The sequence below is a fragment of the Strix aluco genome, chromosome 3, assembly GCF_031877795.1.
Source record: "Strix aluco isolate bStrAlu1 chromosome 3, bStrAlu1.hap1, whole genome shotgun sequence".
Classification (NCBI taxonomy): domain Eukaryota; kingdom Metazoa; phylum Chordata; class Aves; order Strigiformes; family Strigidae; genus Strix; species Strix aluco.
The window spans coordinates 28416259-28431669 of record NC_133933.1 but is presented as its reverse complement, the minus strand read 5'-3'; the positions used below and the strand labels follow the sequence as shown (position 1 = coordinate 28431669).

Below are 15411 nucleotides of genomic sequence, written 5' to 3'. Positions count from 1 at the left end.
CAAAGTGTTTACAGGCTGCAACATATGATAAATACACAGGTTATATAGAGTTTTCATGATTCTAACTGTTTTGAGATTCAAAATGCACAGTTACTATTGCTACTGTATAAGTTAGGATAAGCTGAAGGGCTCAAGTGACAGAAATTATTAAGGAAGAAAAGAATGACATGCCAAACTTGTGACAAATTAAGTGGTTGTTTTTGCTCTAGAAGTAAGGCATTGGTCAAGAAAAAAGGCTGAAGACCAAGAATAAAGTGACAGAAAAAGTTCAATCTAACAGCACTGACAATGAGTAGCATGCTATTTGAACACTGAGGGTGAGCTCCTGGCCCTTAGTGAAGTTAGTGGAAACCAGCTGCATGAGCCTGGGTTTTTATTCTGGACTAAGGAAATGTTAATTTCTAATATTTCAGGTAAGTTTGTGCAGTGGATGTAGTCAGAAGGAAGATGCTACCCTGAAATTAGTGCCCTGAAATGTACATATGGTAGAAGTTATGTTATATATTATTTTCTTTTAAAATTATGCTCGGGAATACTCTTAAATGAAGATCTACCCATAGGCACTGACCAAATTAAGAAAAGATGTCCTCTAATCCAAAGAACTGAAAATGCAGTTACTGCTCCCAAAAAATCTGCAGGCAACATTCAAAGACTTTATGAGATAGTACTATTGAACTCAGTAAACCAGCAACCTTACCTAACTCTCATCCTTCTTAGTAAAGAAGACTCTTACTGAAGACTCTGGCTTTGTTGGTATTTAAGGCTGGCTCCTTAAAAAAAAAAGCCAAAGCCAGGACACTCCCAAACATGGGAACAGTGCAGAAGAAAGCATAATGGTATGTGTTTGGAAACTTAGTAACTGTCGTGGTTTAACCCCAACTGGCAACTAAGCACCAGGCAGCCACTTGCTCCCTCCTCCCTGCCCCTCCAGTGGGATGGGCAGAGGAATTGGAAAGGGAGAAAAAGTAAAACTCGTGGGTTGAGATAAGAACAGTTTGAAAATTGAAATAAAATAAAATAAAATATTATTAATAATAATAGTAATGATGATGACGAAGGCATAATCTGGCCCTTTATGACTAAAACTTTGTGTAAAACAATCGACAAGGTAAATCAGTAAAGGTACAAAGAAAGTCAATGAGAAATACTGACAATAAAAAATTACCTATATATACAATATTCAACAGATTTATTTAGATTGGCAAATATTTAATAAGAAAAAAATCTTTAATTTGGAAAAAAGACAGCTGATAGGTCATAAGATCATTTAATTTCTTGGAGACAAATAAATTGCTATTCTCACAATAGAAGAACTTATAAAATTACTTTGAAGCACAAAAAAATCTCAAAAGGGAAATGTTTTTTAAATGATCCACAAGTAAATTGCAGAACTTACTGCCACAGAATGGCTTGGCTCCCAAAATACAAGTGAGCTCCAAAAGTAGTTAGATAAATTCATGGTGAAATGATCCACCCAAACCAATCTGAACACCATGAGGCAGATTCAGCCTCCCACTCAGAAAGTCCCTAAAACTGTGCTTCGTCAGTAGCTAGGAGGATGTATGAAGAGAAAGCATCACTTGCCTACTTGCCCTGAGTCTTTTCCTAATTAGTAGTTGGCTAAAATCAGAGCCATAATAATAGTGGCTAATTGTCTTTTGTAGCCATCTGTTGTGTTTTGTTAAGTCTGACCCAACAGAGTCGTTTTGGATTAAGTTGTATCTTTTTTCCTGGAAGTCTGTAGGTACAGTATAGTGCAGCTGGGAAATGCATGGCTGTAATGGATCTTAGAGCAGTTTAGATTGGGACATCTTTCATATAAAAGATGTTGAAGTAGTATGGCTTCAGAAATGTGCAGGGATGATGTAAAGCTCTGAAAACATTTTACATCTGGATCTGTATAAAACTTGGTCTTGCTAGACTGCCTAAACAGGTGCCTTGCTCTGGGTAGTGCATTCATCCAGTACAATAAACTGTAATAAAACATGAACGGTCCCATAAAATTATATTGATCCAGTGCTTTACCATATGATGTCCTCACCGGAGAGCATGTTCCCATTTGCAGGTACATGGGCTTGTGATGAAAGTTCCTAGTCCACTGAAATGAAACAGTACTCAAAATGTATTTGGTAGGCTTTATAATGCAGCACACTGGGGTTTATAAATCAAAGGAATATCTGTATTGTATAAATTATAAAATCAGTACAAGGGATGGTTTTCACATGCTGCTTAGTCTGATGTGTCCCTTCCTACAGTAATGTAAACGCCTGTCAGTATCAGTGCTGCTGTATTTACTGTTGTCAAGTTGTACAAATGTAGAAGAAGCTTTATTCTTCCAACCCACAGGAAAATTAAACACTCTTCCTCTTCCCTTACCCCATCCTTTCTCCTCCCTCAGTAGTTCCACACCTTTGATGTCTGCCTTTCTGGTTTCTAAAAAAAAGTTGAAATGGAAACAGTTGAAGGTATAGAAGATAAAACAGTGTAAAGTCTATGTAGAGATGCCCCAGCTGGCTTTCTGTTGACCATCCTGGATGTTGCAAATGGCTTTGCTGTGGCAGCAAGATCCCTGTGGCTGTGGAGATGCAGCTGTGGACTTTAAAACGGCTACTTTGTGCATCTGAGCTTTGAAAATGGCAAACTGGAAATGGTGGATTTAAGTTGAGATCTCGTCATGGAAAATCGATGGCCTGGTTAATCCAGCATTGGTATTTTGTAATTTCTGTCCAGATCTTCCCTGGGCACCGTTTAAAAACAAAAATGTTTTCATTTGCAAATTATTGATGTATTTAGGGATTGAAAAAATTATTGCTACTGCATAACACTGTTCCTCTGCAATAGACTGCCCACACGGAAAATCATTCTGGTCTGCCCTATTGCTGAATATCTTTATGTGCATAATTATTGTTGGACAACTTGCCAAGCAGAAACTATTGGTTAGTTCAAATGTTCATTTTAGCTTTGCAGTATTGCTTCCTCTGTTGTTCTTTTGTTAACCACCAATTATTATTATAAGGATCATGGTTATGAAATAAGTTCTGTTTTAAAGTTTCCAAATGAAATGATAACTTACGTTCCTGAAAATACTTATTGCAAGTTTAAAAATACTTTAATACTTTTTCTTGATGTGTACTGTTTAACTGAAATACTGGTATATATCTGCAATAGAGATGTGACTAAACAGGAATACTTTTTGTGATAAAAATTTACAGTAGGTGACACTGCTGAAGTAGGAAATGTTTCATATTTCTCAAGTCGTATGAAAATGTCACTAGTGCCAAGCTTGTTCATTTTAACTGCTAGAATGGAATTTTTCAAGAATGACATTTATGAAAGTATATAGTTGTATAAACTTACACACATTTGATATTTGACTCTGCATTTTTTATTAATACAGTGGAAGTTTTATAACTGTAACTGTTAATCTTTAATTATTGAATTATTCATTCTACAAAAGTGTTTTAATTAATTGGAGTTTATTTGATCCAAAACAATACATGGGCATTTTTTCCTTGAGTTTTAAAATGGCTGTGTTTTAAGAAGTACATTTGCTTGCCTAACTCAATAGAGGAATATTGTGGGAAACTTTCATTGTGGATCTTTGTCTAATGCATATTTTTCTTCACCAAATAGTTGCAACAGTAAAAATAATTGTGTTTGCCATCTAGCTAAGGTGATGCTGTTGCTGATATTGCGGCTTTTGCCTTCTCCTTAATGGTCTGGAGTTTACTGCTCTGCTGTGTGCTGAAGTGCTTAGGGTGTCTGCTGAAGATTAAATTGTAGCCTGACTGAATGATAAAAATTGAGCAGAGCAACACTGATCCTTTTCTGGTTTATTGCTTGGATTAAATAAGTGATTTAATCAATTTACTGTGTAATGTATATTAATATAATTTTTTCATGAATATTGACAAAAATCTTTTTAAACTTGCAGCAAGTAGTGGCAGCAATAAATGCAGGAATCATACCTTTAGGAAACACATCTACTCAGAACAGTCACTGGGACTTGGGAAGTTCCTTCTTCTTTGCTGGCACTGTTATTACCACCATAGGTAGGACACAGCTTATTATCTTTTTATAGTAAATGAGCTGAAACTATTTTGATTTCCAGTGTGTGCATATATTTGTTAATGGTAAATCTTCCAAATCTTCTGGTTTAAAAGTAGGGAGTTACTTTTTAGCTGCAGGGACAGAAATAATAGCTGTCTGTAAGGAGCCCTAGCTAAGTAAATGATTCTTCTGTAGAACAAAAATGTTGCAGTATATGTCAAAGAGATGACTAGAAGACGTTGTGGAAACATTTTCTGGGGGGAATTTGGTCAACTGTGTAATCACAAGTGTTAAATAGGGCATGATTTAAAGCACATATGCATTAAGTCTTGAGTGAGATGTACGGAATTTCAAGTCTGTATAATCACATCCTATATTGTTGTTTTCTCCTAAATTCTGAAAGAGATGAGAAAATGATAAGGATTTAAGTTCAGCTTAATTTAATCAGTTATGAGCATTGGATTTATAGGCAGATTTACGTTCAAGGCTTCCTTGGAGGCTTCTGCTGCATTCAGAGAAGTCCAAAGCTGTAGGGTGAGTTATCTGTGCTCACAAGCCTGGGGAGTTTTCTGGATCCTTTCTGCAGTTAAGAGCCACTGCCCCTCTGAGCAGGTGTGAGTAGGAGCAGCATTGGATCTTTCATTTTCTTCCCGTTGATTACAATGTAGTGCACATGGTATACAGTTCAAAGATGTAGTGTTGCTCACAGATCACATCAGGGGCATCCATAAAGGTGGATGGAAATTTGAAAAAGAAATCAAATGAGAAAAATTTAAGACCTACATTATGAGAGTAAATGTATAAGGAATTGTAGCATTGTTACAATAATTACCTCTACATAATATTTATATGCATATTGTGATGGAAGAGGATGTTCAGGTGTTGTATGTACCTTTGTTCTTTCTTTATGTAGAAGTGCATAAGTACTATATTTTCTTTGTGTGTTTCAGTATATACATGTCTATATATATGTATAAATTGTGTCTATGTGTAATATTTTTCCACATCTAGAGTAACTGAAACCCAGGTTTAGTGAAAACAGAGCAGACTCTTACCTCCTTGAGAATAGTAACAAACTTACTGATTTTATAGTATAGGTCCACAAAGTAATGAAAAAACAAGGATTGAAAAATGTAATTTTAACAGATTATAACCAAATAAAGCAAGAACTTTGAAAGGAGAGCTTTACGATCAGTCTTATGTTATCCTCTTCTGACAGCACAAAGCTTTATGTGGTAAGTAAGTATCCATGGTCCTGTAGAAAGTGCTTACTATTTGTTTCAGTTCCCAGTAAGGATAAAAGTTAACATACGAAAAGTTTTCAAGGAATTAAATGATTCAAAGGGTATTTTAAAGCAGTGGAACATTTTTCACCATTTTATTTCCAAGTAAAACTTAAGGCTTTTCTAAATCGAAATGTTTCCTGATTTAATTTATCGACCTGATTCTACCAAAACATGCATGAGTCCTACTTAGAGGAGAGCAGGGCATCTGCAAAGGCATCCAGGCCTCTGATCCGCTGTCCCCAAGAGGCAAGATAACCCAATAGAAACTACATTTGAAAATTAATATTTCAGGTCATTTCTGAAAACCAGAGTAGTCAGAATTAAGTCAAACTAGGCAACTATACACATTTATTTCAGGTTTTGGAACAGAAATCTGAGAAAATCTGGGGAAAAAAATCTTCCATAAAATATTTTGGCTTTGGCGTAACTGTGTTTCTCATCAGAGTCTCTTTCTGATGGGAAGCTCCCAGTCAGTGGCAGTTTTGAGCTTTGTTTCTTAGGACCTCAGGACAGCACGCTTACATGAAAGTCGTAGTGTGGTTGGCATGGTCTTACTGTTATGAACTATTTTTCCGATGGTTCATGGGGCTTGTGGTGTGACAGCAGGTGGAGCTGTCATGAAAAGCCCTTGGAGTTGTAACATTCCCAGGAAAATGGTGACAAGCGTAAAAGTTGGGTGTGCTTTTCCGTATTTTTATCTTACATGCCATCAAATGATTTTGTGTTCAGAGCAGTATCTTTTCATATATGAGTAACCTTTTGAAAATGAAGGCCTTCCTTCCAATTAGGGGGCATATGGTTATCATGTGACATGATATTTTAATTTCTCAAGAGACTAAAAATGCGGTTTATGAGCATCTCCAGAGAGTTGCCATAGATTTCAGCCAAACACTACAGATATTCTCTACGGACAAAGACTGAACCTTATAAATTCATAAAACAACTTTCCAGAAATAATTTGGAAAAGTGATTTTATAAATATGAATACAGTTTATAAATACTCTGTCCTTTAGACTGTATACCGTAAGAAGTACTTGAATAGAAGGAAAAAGGGTTACTATCATTTAGAGAAAATGATAGCTTTCCAGTGTTGCAGCAGATTCTCTACCTTTCCAAACCTCTTATTACTATAATTTTACTTTATCATTTAGCTCACACTCCTCCTGGTGATATCTCAGAATCCATGAAATTCCCATGGAACCAAGAGTTTATTTATGGATAGTGTTTCCCAAACCTTTCTTTAATGACAGTAGCACTTTCATCCCACAAGTATTCAGCTCCTGGGGAGAGGGGATAATAAATAAAGCCTTTATCATTTCCCTAAGCAATAACTTATTGTTTTGCAGTTACTGTTATTATTGTATCACAGTAGTGATGAACATTTAAGTGAAAAATATTGACCATGTATTTTGGTGGCTGTTGGCAGCAGTCCAGAACCATCTGTATTTTCTTACTCTTCTGGGTCTCCTGTAGGCTGCTGAAAGGCTCTGTGATGGGGACATGTAAGTCTATTGAGCTTCAAAGCCAGCTAACAAAAGCAGAGGTAATGCTAGGTGTTTATTTAACAGTTTTTTTTCTCTTGTAATCCTTCATGTTATCCAATAAATGTTACAGTGCATATTATAAAATTAATAAACTCAGTTTTAATAGAACATAATCTGTCATACTGCTACTAGATCTTTTCTAAGAAGTGTATTTAGTTGAGAGGTCAGGGTTAAACAATTTCACAGACTTTATTTAGAAAAGATCCTTTGTATCTTTTTTTCCCATGTCTGAGGGGATTGGTTTTGGCTTTGTATTTATTACTGTGCAACAGCATAAAACTTGTTTCAGGAAGGGACCTCACTGGTTATAGGTTTGGCTTGCTTAGTTAGATGTTCTCAGTTGTGGATGTGTTTCGAGAACAAGTATGCCTCATCTCAACAAGGAAATGTGAAACTATGTGATTACTCTGTGCATATAGCGCAGTTTCAGACAGTCCCTAAGAAGGAAAAAGGTAACAGGGAGAAATAGGAATGCAAAACTATGAAAAATAATGTTGCATTGTTCCCTGGGATACTGTGCATGCTGCAAAGCACAAAAAATACTCTTATTTTTCTACTTGAAAATGTCGTTATCCAGTCAGTCGTGTTCTAAGACCACATGACCAAAGAAAAGGAAAAAGAGAGTTGGGAAGAAAAGCAAGAAAAAATGGTAACTCAATCATAAAGCTGGAGGTAGTGCTGAGGAAGATGTGAAAATAATCTTTGTCACCTGCTTTTATTCTGAGAGGTCATTGTTGGTGCTGCATATGTTTTTTTATCCTCTAGATCATTTCCTTTAATAAGTAGCTTAAGTCAGAAATGGGTATACAGATGCAACCAGTGCACACCCCGCTTCCCCCAAAACAACTTCTATTTTAGGGCCCAAGAAAGTTTTATATTGGCAGCAGGGTAGGAAAGGAGACCTCTCTTACTGCTAGCTTGAGACCTGCACCTAGAAAAATGAATAAACAAAGTAGACATGCCAAGGCCTTGAGCTTAGCAGTTGTCTTCCCAAATGACTGCTGTCTCAGCACATAAAAAATGTAGTGTCAACTGTAATATCAGAAACTGTATCATCGAAACCTCTACTAGACTCCTATGGATGTTCATCTAAAATAGCTGTATTATTTCTGCTGTTATTCCAGCCAGTCTGTAATGATCTTTTCAAGCACTGTAAGTAGACATATAGTGGAAAGGGCACTTATTCAGACTCCTGGAAGATGGAGTATCTTGACTGGCAGTTGTGAGCATGTTGGGAGTACCAGCAACCTCACTGGTAGCTGTGGTTTGTCAGTGCATCCTTTCAAACAGAGCTGTGTCTACACAAGGGTGAGCTCACAGAGCTCCATTAATACCTTAGCACTTGAGGATACTTTGCAGTCCCGTTGATGTTCAAATCCAATAGTTGCTAATAACTGTGTCTACAAATCAAAAAAGAAAGAACACATAATTTCTTTTTGCCATTTTCCACTTTTTTTCCCCAGACCTTGATTTTTGAACTCAAACTTCTCATATGCACTGGAAACTGAACCTCTTGAGAAGTTCGCTCATGACTAAAGTCTTTAACTTAGCTTCATGCAGCTAGCTATGATAATAGAGTTAGGTTTTTTGGGTCTGAAAGCCTAGCAACCATTACTAAAGAGTGCAAAGGGATGTGAATCTTTTTTTAAAAAAGAAACAGATTGTAAATATTTATGTTTTAGAGTACAGTTGTGAATAGCAAGCATCTAAGATTCTGAAAAAAGGTTAGTATTTCTGACTAGGAATCTGAACTTGATTTGTCACTTTCAGAGTTGCAATTAGTTATGTAGCTTCAAATGCAATTTCAGTGTAAAGAATACTTATTTCTGCCATTTTCCCACTGTCTGGACACAAGCTTTTCTTGTAAGCGCAGGATATTTTAAAAAGTCCTATTACACTGCGTGTTGATTTGAAACAATGATAAAATCCTGCTGCTAAATCTGTCCCTTTGGGCACCATTTCACTACATTTTTGAAATATGAAGTAACAGAAGAATGTGTTGATAACTAAAATATACAAAATATGTTTGATGTTATACAAAGACAAATATTGTTGATAATCAAATGTGTTACCTATTATGTCAGATGGTCATAAAGATAGAAAATTGCAAATGACTTTGAAAAATTTATTCCCTTAGTTTGAAAAAGAAGTATCACATACTTATGTTAGAAGAGATTTCTTTTTTGTTTGTTTGTGCCACCAAAGAAGAAACAGAGCTATCAAGGATGTGCATAAAAATTTCATTTGAAAAGATTACTCCAATTTGCTTATCAGACTATGAATGGTAGGATTTCCATTTGTGTATTTGAAAGGGAAGAGAGAAGAAGAAAGCAAAAGAGAGTGAAGTGCAAATGCTGAGGTGATTGAGGAGGGCGTTGGTGAAAAAATCCTAAAAGTAAAAATCGTAAAATACATTTGCCTGTAAAATATTCTGATATGTGATTTTCTCCATCATATCAGTATTCAAATCTGCATTTGGGACTATGACTTAAATGAACTTGACTACATGGTGGACATTGGAGTATATGGCTTCTGAGGACCTGTTTCTTTCAAGGCTCCTCAACTTGAAATAATCTTCTTTGGTTCCCTTACCAAAGCAACAGGTAAAGTTTCATTAAGGCAAGGTCATGGATCTTATCCTCCACTAGTAGCCTGTGCCCAGATTTCATATAGCTTCTAGCAGGGGTATGTTGGTGGCAAAGCTGAGTATAACGGCTTGGTAAGATCAGCTGCAGAGCAATGCAGAAAAAAGTGGTTAAGATTTATGGTCTGTGAAAATGTGGTAGTGAGAGACATGCTGAAGAGGTTACTGGGGAATGAGGTGGAAATGCTCCTTCTATCTCGTACTCTGCAGAGGACTCCACCAAAAACTTCCACTGCCTTACCTTGGTTTCATATCGACTCTCAAAGTGTGTTAAATATGTGTACCTCATCTGATAAAATGTCAACAGAAAGAACTATTTTATTTAGAAAAAAGCCCCCGGAGATCTCTTCAGAATTCAATCTTTCCTCTAGGTGGGCATTGTGCTTACCTTCCAGTCCTCATGCTGCTCTTCTTAATAGAAGATGTTAGAACTAAAATAGCTTTTTAGTCTCTATTTGTTCCATGCTAATCTATCTCCTTTGCTTCTTTTGTTGATCCTGTGAAAAAGTGTCTGAATTTGACCCAGTTATTGGCTGTTGACAAATAGTGGTTCACTTGTGCTGTGGAGAGACCTGTTAGGATTTGACAACAAAATTCTCCAAATATTTCATATGAATTGAGCATACTCTCTCCCAGGACAGTAGCAACTAAACAAGATTTCCTCTGTAATTATTTCTCCCAGGAACAGTAAGTAGAGAGTGTATTACCACTATGCCCTCAATTTTCTCCTGTGTTTGTTCAGGCAACAAGAAAGAGGGCTCATCTGACTCGAATGCTGAAGAAAAAACACTTGGACTGTACAGGGTTCAGAAATAATAATTAGGATAAGACTGCTGGGAGCTACGGAACCTGGAACAGTGGTGGAAGAAGGACCATGATGAAGAGCTGAAAGGAAATGATATTAGATGAAGAGCTCAGAGACATTGAGGGCTTGTATATCAGAAAAATTGAATTAAACTGAATGAGCAAATCAAAGAAAAGAAATTGGGCATCACTGACCAAAATGACTGAGACTAAGAGAAGGAGAGGACCACTTTTTTTCCTGTACGTGCTAGAATACACCACAGTGCTAAGGGTGGCTCTGAAATTGAAGAAGTGCAAGTTTATGGGATGATACACAGCTTTAATTACACAGAGAAGTGCTGTTTTTTCTACCACCTGTTTTAATACACAGGTATCTGACATGCAGGTATAGGGTAAATTGCAAGCACCTGCATGTTCTGTGGGCCATATTCATAACAGAAAGGGTCTAATATTTCTGGTGATATTTTTACCTTAAATTATTAGCTATAGTAAAAAAGCTTGGGGTGATGTACCCTCTTAATAGTGTGAATGTACAAGGGAGGTTTTTTTGACCTGGTAAGTTCTGAAGTTTGGATGAGAAACTTGGCAATGGATGGTATAAAGGGATGCTGTCTCTTTAGGGAAAGTGATGGCATCAGTGACATTTCATATCACTCTTGATATACTTTTTGCACTGATCTTTCTTTTACACATTTTTGGTCTTTTAATCCTGAATCAGAGCACTGCCAACTACTTACTTTTCTTGTAACACTGAGTTTCCAACTATGTTTATATTCTGAAATATTTTTTCTGACCACCTGGAATGTTTTTCAACATTAATGTGATTTTATTAAAAACTGGTTTTGTCAAAAAAGCCTTTTTAATTTCATTGATAAGCTTCCTGCTAGGCAGCACCAATGGTTTTATTTTGGTGTGGTGTCTATTTATTGTTAGCCCTCGCAAAGCAAGGAGGAAGATGCACCATTTTTGCAGTTTGATGTGCTTGTGCATTCTGACCTTATAATTTTCCTTTTCCTTAAAACCAACAAATAGTTGTGTTAAAACAAATTGCCAGGTATGCAACTTTCTATCACTCGTCTGTACCTTCTGTAATTTCCTAAACAACAGACTATACTTAATGCAGTTCTGTTGAGGTCTTGCTGTGGAGTGAAAATGTCAATTCGTCAGCTGTAACACAGTCCCCAATTTACACTGCAAATGAGCACTGAAATTTTCACAGCTTACTCTGTTAATGCTAGTGTGCTAATGGAACCGGATTTTGTTTTCTTTATTCAGATTTCTCATCATGGGCTGATCAGTATAGGGTTTCTGAGCCTCCCGTTCATGTCCATTTTAATTTCGAGGTTATGAAATCTTGTTATCAGTAATGTAAAGGCTGACAGGAAGAATTGCTGAATATGCTTACACTGTTTGCAGAATGCTAGGATGAATGAAATTATTTCCTGCTTCCCTTTTTGTTTATTTTTGTAATTGCATCAAGAGCAGTGCAACCAACCATGAGAACCTCAAATCCTATAAGCAAACAGAGGCACAGGATTTGGGAAATTACAGAAAAAAGTTAATGTTTTGTGCTTTGTTTCTACTAAACAAGAAATAACAAAATTGGAGTCACTGAGCGTGTAGGGTTTAGAGGTGAAACTAAAGCACCTGTATGTAGTGTGTATATCCCATCAGGATGATCTGTTGGTAAGTTCCCCTTTGACCATGTTAAGCTGTTTACCATTATGTGCTGCTTTATTCACAGCTGTTTGCACTTACTGTTTAGTTGAGCTGTTAAACAGGACCAGCTTTTAAAAAGGGAATGGCAACCATAATCAATGCCAGATTTTTTTTTTTTGTTGTTGTTGTTGAGACTAGCAATATAAGAGTAGTGTGTTGGACTGTAACCTCTTCTGAAAGTGAAGCTGATTATCTCAGCTGCAGCTCCTGCCTACGATCACTTTAGAAAGCAAGGCACTTTTTAGGTGCCTTTAGCACAAGTTCTGGGTTCTGAAGACTTGAAGATCTCTTCGTGAGCAGTTTGACAGATCTACCAGGGAAGAACCTGCCTAATGCAAGTCCCACTTTGTTTGTCTATCATGTTGATCTGAGTGTAGGATGAGATGGTTTTTCTTTCTGGAAACTAAGATCTGAAGAAGATTGCTTGTGTTGTATTGTGGCTTCACTCAATATACACATCAACTGTACGTCTGCTCACAAGTCCCAGGAATGCCCCTTGGTGCTCTGGCTGGTTGGAACAGGGCAGGGGCTAGTGCTTCTGGGGAATAGCTGGGCCTGAATATTCTGGTGGTGTACTGAATTGGAGATCTAGGCTCTGCTGAAGAAAAGGCTTGGTTGGCCAGGATAGACTCTTAGCCTCCTATTCACTCAAAAGTTTGTGTGTAAACTGGGCTGTACCATCTCTGACAGCTGGAATTAAAAAAACCTGATGGATTCTCTTTCAATGATATTTGAAAGATAACAACTTCCCCCCCCCCCCAAAGAATATGAAAAGGAAGCTATACTAATAGCCTGGAAGGGTCTCAAGATTTATTGAAAACATGGACTGCCAGTAGTATAAAATCTGATGTGATGTGCCACCAGCATTATGGAGTAAAGTAGCATTAAAGTATCACTACAGCACATGAGAATATCCATTATCATTTTATAAAAGTGTTTTTTTTCTTTTTTTTTATACACTGAGAGCTCTCTGTATTTTATAGTTTTCTTATTATTGCCAGCAGCTTGGTTCCATTAAAAAAACTGAAAAACCAAAAGGGACTCTGGGTAGAAATACAGACAAAGGGGAAATTAACAAAATCCATTAACTTTTTTCAGCGAGTCTTTTACTGTATTGAATCCTCTGGTGCTTTGGAAAATCTCACCCTCTGGTGTCATCCTTTTTTGCAAGATCTGCATCAGTCGGTATGACTGCAGGCGAAGTACTAGCTCACATCTCAGTGTGGGTTAGAAATCCATATTTTTCAGGACTACAAGTTTATTTCTACGGTAGCATGCATATAATCTGTGTATGCAGTGCTTAAGATAAAGAGGATAAAAAGTGATAAAAACTGATTTGAACTGCTGATGCAAGTGTAATCAAATATAAAAGTTATATTCTGATGACTTCAGTTTTTCATTTAGGAGGATCAGACATTTACACAAGGCTGCTGTTACTTGCAAGTCAATAGTAAGATAGGTGGTAAAAAGGACTCATGGGATGCATATTTTAGGTGACTGCAGAAAAGCCCTATATTTGCATTATCTACCCTTTCCTGGTCATGGTGGGTTTCACCAATGAATGGTTAGATACTTTTCCAGGTGTGAAAAAAAAATAGCATGTAAGCAAGGCAATTTAGCTATATACTAGCTAAAAGGAAATAAATATGTGATAGGACAACTATTAGTCTGTAAAGCATATGATGAATTGATCTCAACGTGTTTTTATATTGAATACTAATGGTTAAAATTTTAGTCTGGACTTACTCAGCAGGATCAGGAAGAATAACACCTTTTTACTTTCTGAAAGTGATCCTATTCTAGCTAAGGCAGTCTCTGATTTTTTTTTTTTTTTTTTTTTTGAGAAGCAGCTAGTAATACTCTTTGATGTTAATAAGAGATTAGCATCTAAGTTTTTGGCATTTTGGTTCTGTGGGGACAAATCTGCAGTTAGTTTTACTCTTGTGGCTTTACTAGAGATGTACTTTTCTCCCTTTTCTGCACTTCTGTGGGATTCTGATGTGTTTTTCTGGACCAGTAACCAGAGCCTAGAGAAAGCCAAGTATAATTAAAGAAAAGACATTACTTCATTTGGACATCCTTACTGTGGATGTTTCATAGCAATGATGCAAACTGTGTAAATTCAAGCCTCACTTGTTGGACAGGAATTTGATGTTAATCATGGTCCCAGTTAGTCTCCCTTACCTGCAGGGATCCTCACTCAAAATCAGTTGTCCATCTGAAATCAGTAGCTCAGTATGCTCGGATACTGTGGGTATGGAAATATTAATTTAATATTTATATGAATAGGTGGAAAGTATCAAGCAGTCTGAGTAGGAAAAAGGATTCCAATCTTGAATTTGAATACTTTACAAAATCCATCAAGGCAAACGTGTGTTTTTTAATGCTTTGGATGTAACTACATTTTTTTCATTCCACAGAACTTGTTATTCTTTTCTATAAAACATATGTTTAAATTCTGGTATCCAGTGTTAAGACTGTATATAGTTAAGGATGACATTATTTGAAAACATTGGTGATGTTTCTTATCTGCCAGAATGTTGTGAGGATGCCTGAAATTGTAACCAAATGGAAGAATTGGGTACGTTGCTCTTGAGCCCTCTCGTTTCAGATAGCCAGGCTCCAGCTGTAACATCTGAATAATTGCTTCCTTGCTATCATCACCTTTTGCTGTATAGATTTTTCATCTCATTTCCTTTCTCCAGGCATATATTCTGAATTAAATAATACTCAGGAATGGATTGATGATGCTCCGTACTTCTCGGGCTAACAAATAAACTCTTTTCTGTCACTGTGGTTAGTTGTACAACTTATTTTAGTTCAGGAACATTTTCTTTTTGGGAAAGGTAAAAACTTGAAGGGTCAGATTGTTTTCACTATCTGTTAGCATTTCGTTAACCTGGGAAAACTTTCACCATGTGAAGAGACTGCATAGGAAGGAAACTCTCTTTTCTTGCCTATAGTTGCTGTTTCTTGTTGTCCAAATTCAGAATATTTTATTTATCGTTTTACCTCTTCAACCCCCCCTAGCCATAGTGAGGATTAGCTGTTCACCTGTAATTTTTGCAGACTCTCATTCTGAGATTATATCATTGGATCATGCATTAGTAATGACTTGCTCAGTTTACCTGCATTGTTTGGGTAGTGTGGCACAAAACAATTATTCAGGAAAACTTGGATGGATGGGTGAATGACCTTGGTTCACAGGTCTCTGAGGCTTTCTGTGGTGTGATGCATCACAGCAAACAAATGATTGTGGAACCGGTGTGGTGCTTGCCATCCACTGTTCTGATCTCTTTGCTGTTGTGTTGTCTGTCTTGCTTATTTAGATCACGAACTCTTTGAAACAAGTATTTTGGGTCAT

The 15411-nt window shown here is 36.7% G+C and overlaps 1 protein-coding gene across 1 annotated transcript in view; it reads left to right on the top strand.

The window, feature by feature from the left end:
* Nucleotides 1-15411, top strand: part of KCNK2 (potassium two pore domain channel subfamily K member 2) — a 78917-nt gene that overhangs the window by 11698 nt on the left and 51808 nt on the right. Inside the window, exon 3 of the mRNA XM_074820632.1 lies at nucleotides 3935-4052. Within this exon, the coding sequence (XP_074676733.1) occupies nucleotides 3935-4052 (118 nt within the window). The remainder of the gene's footprint in view (nucleotides 1-3934; nucleotides 4053-15411) is intronic.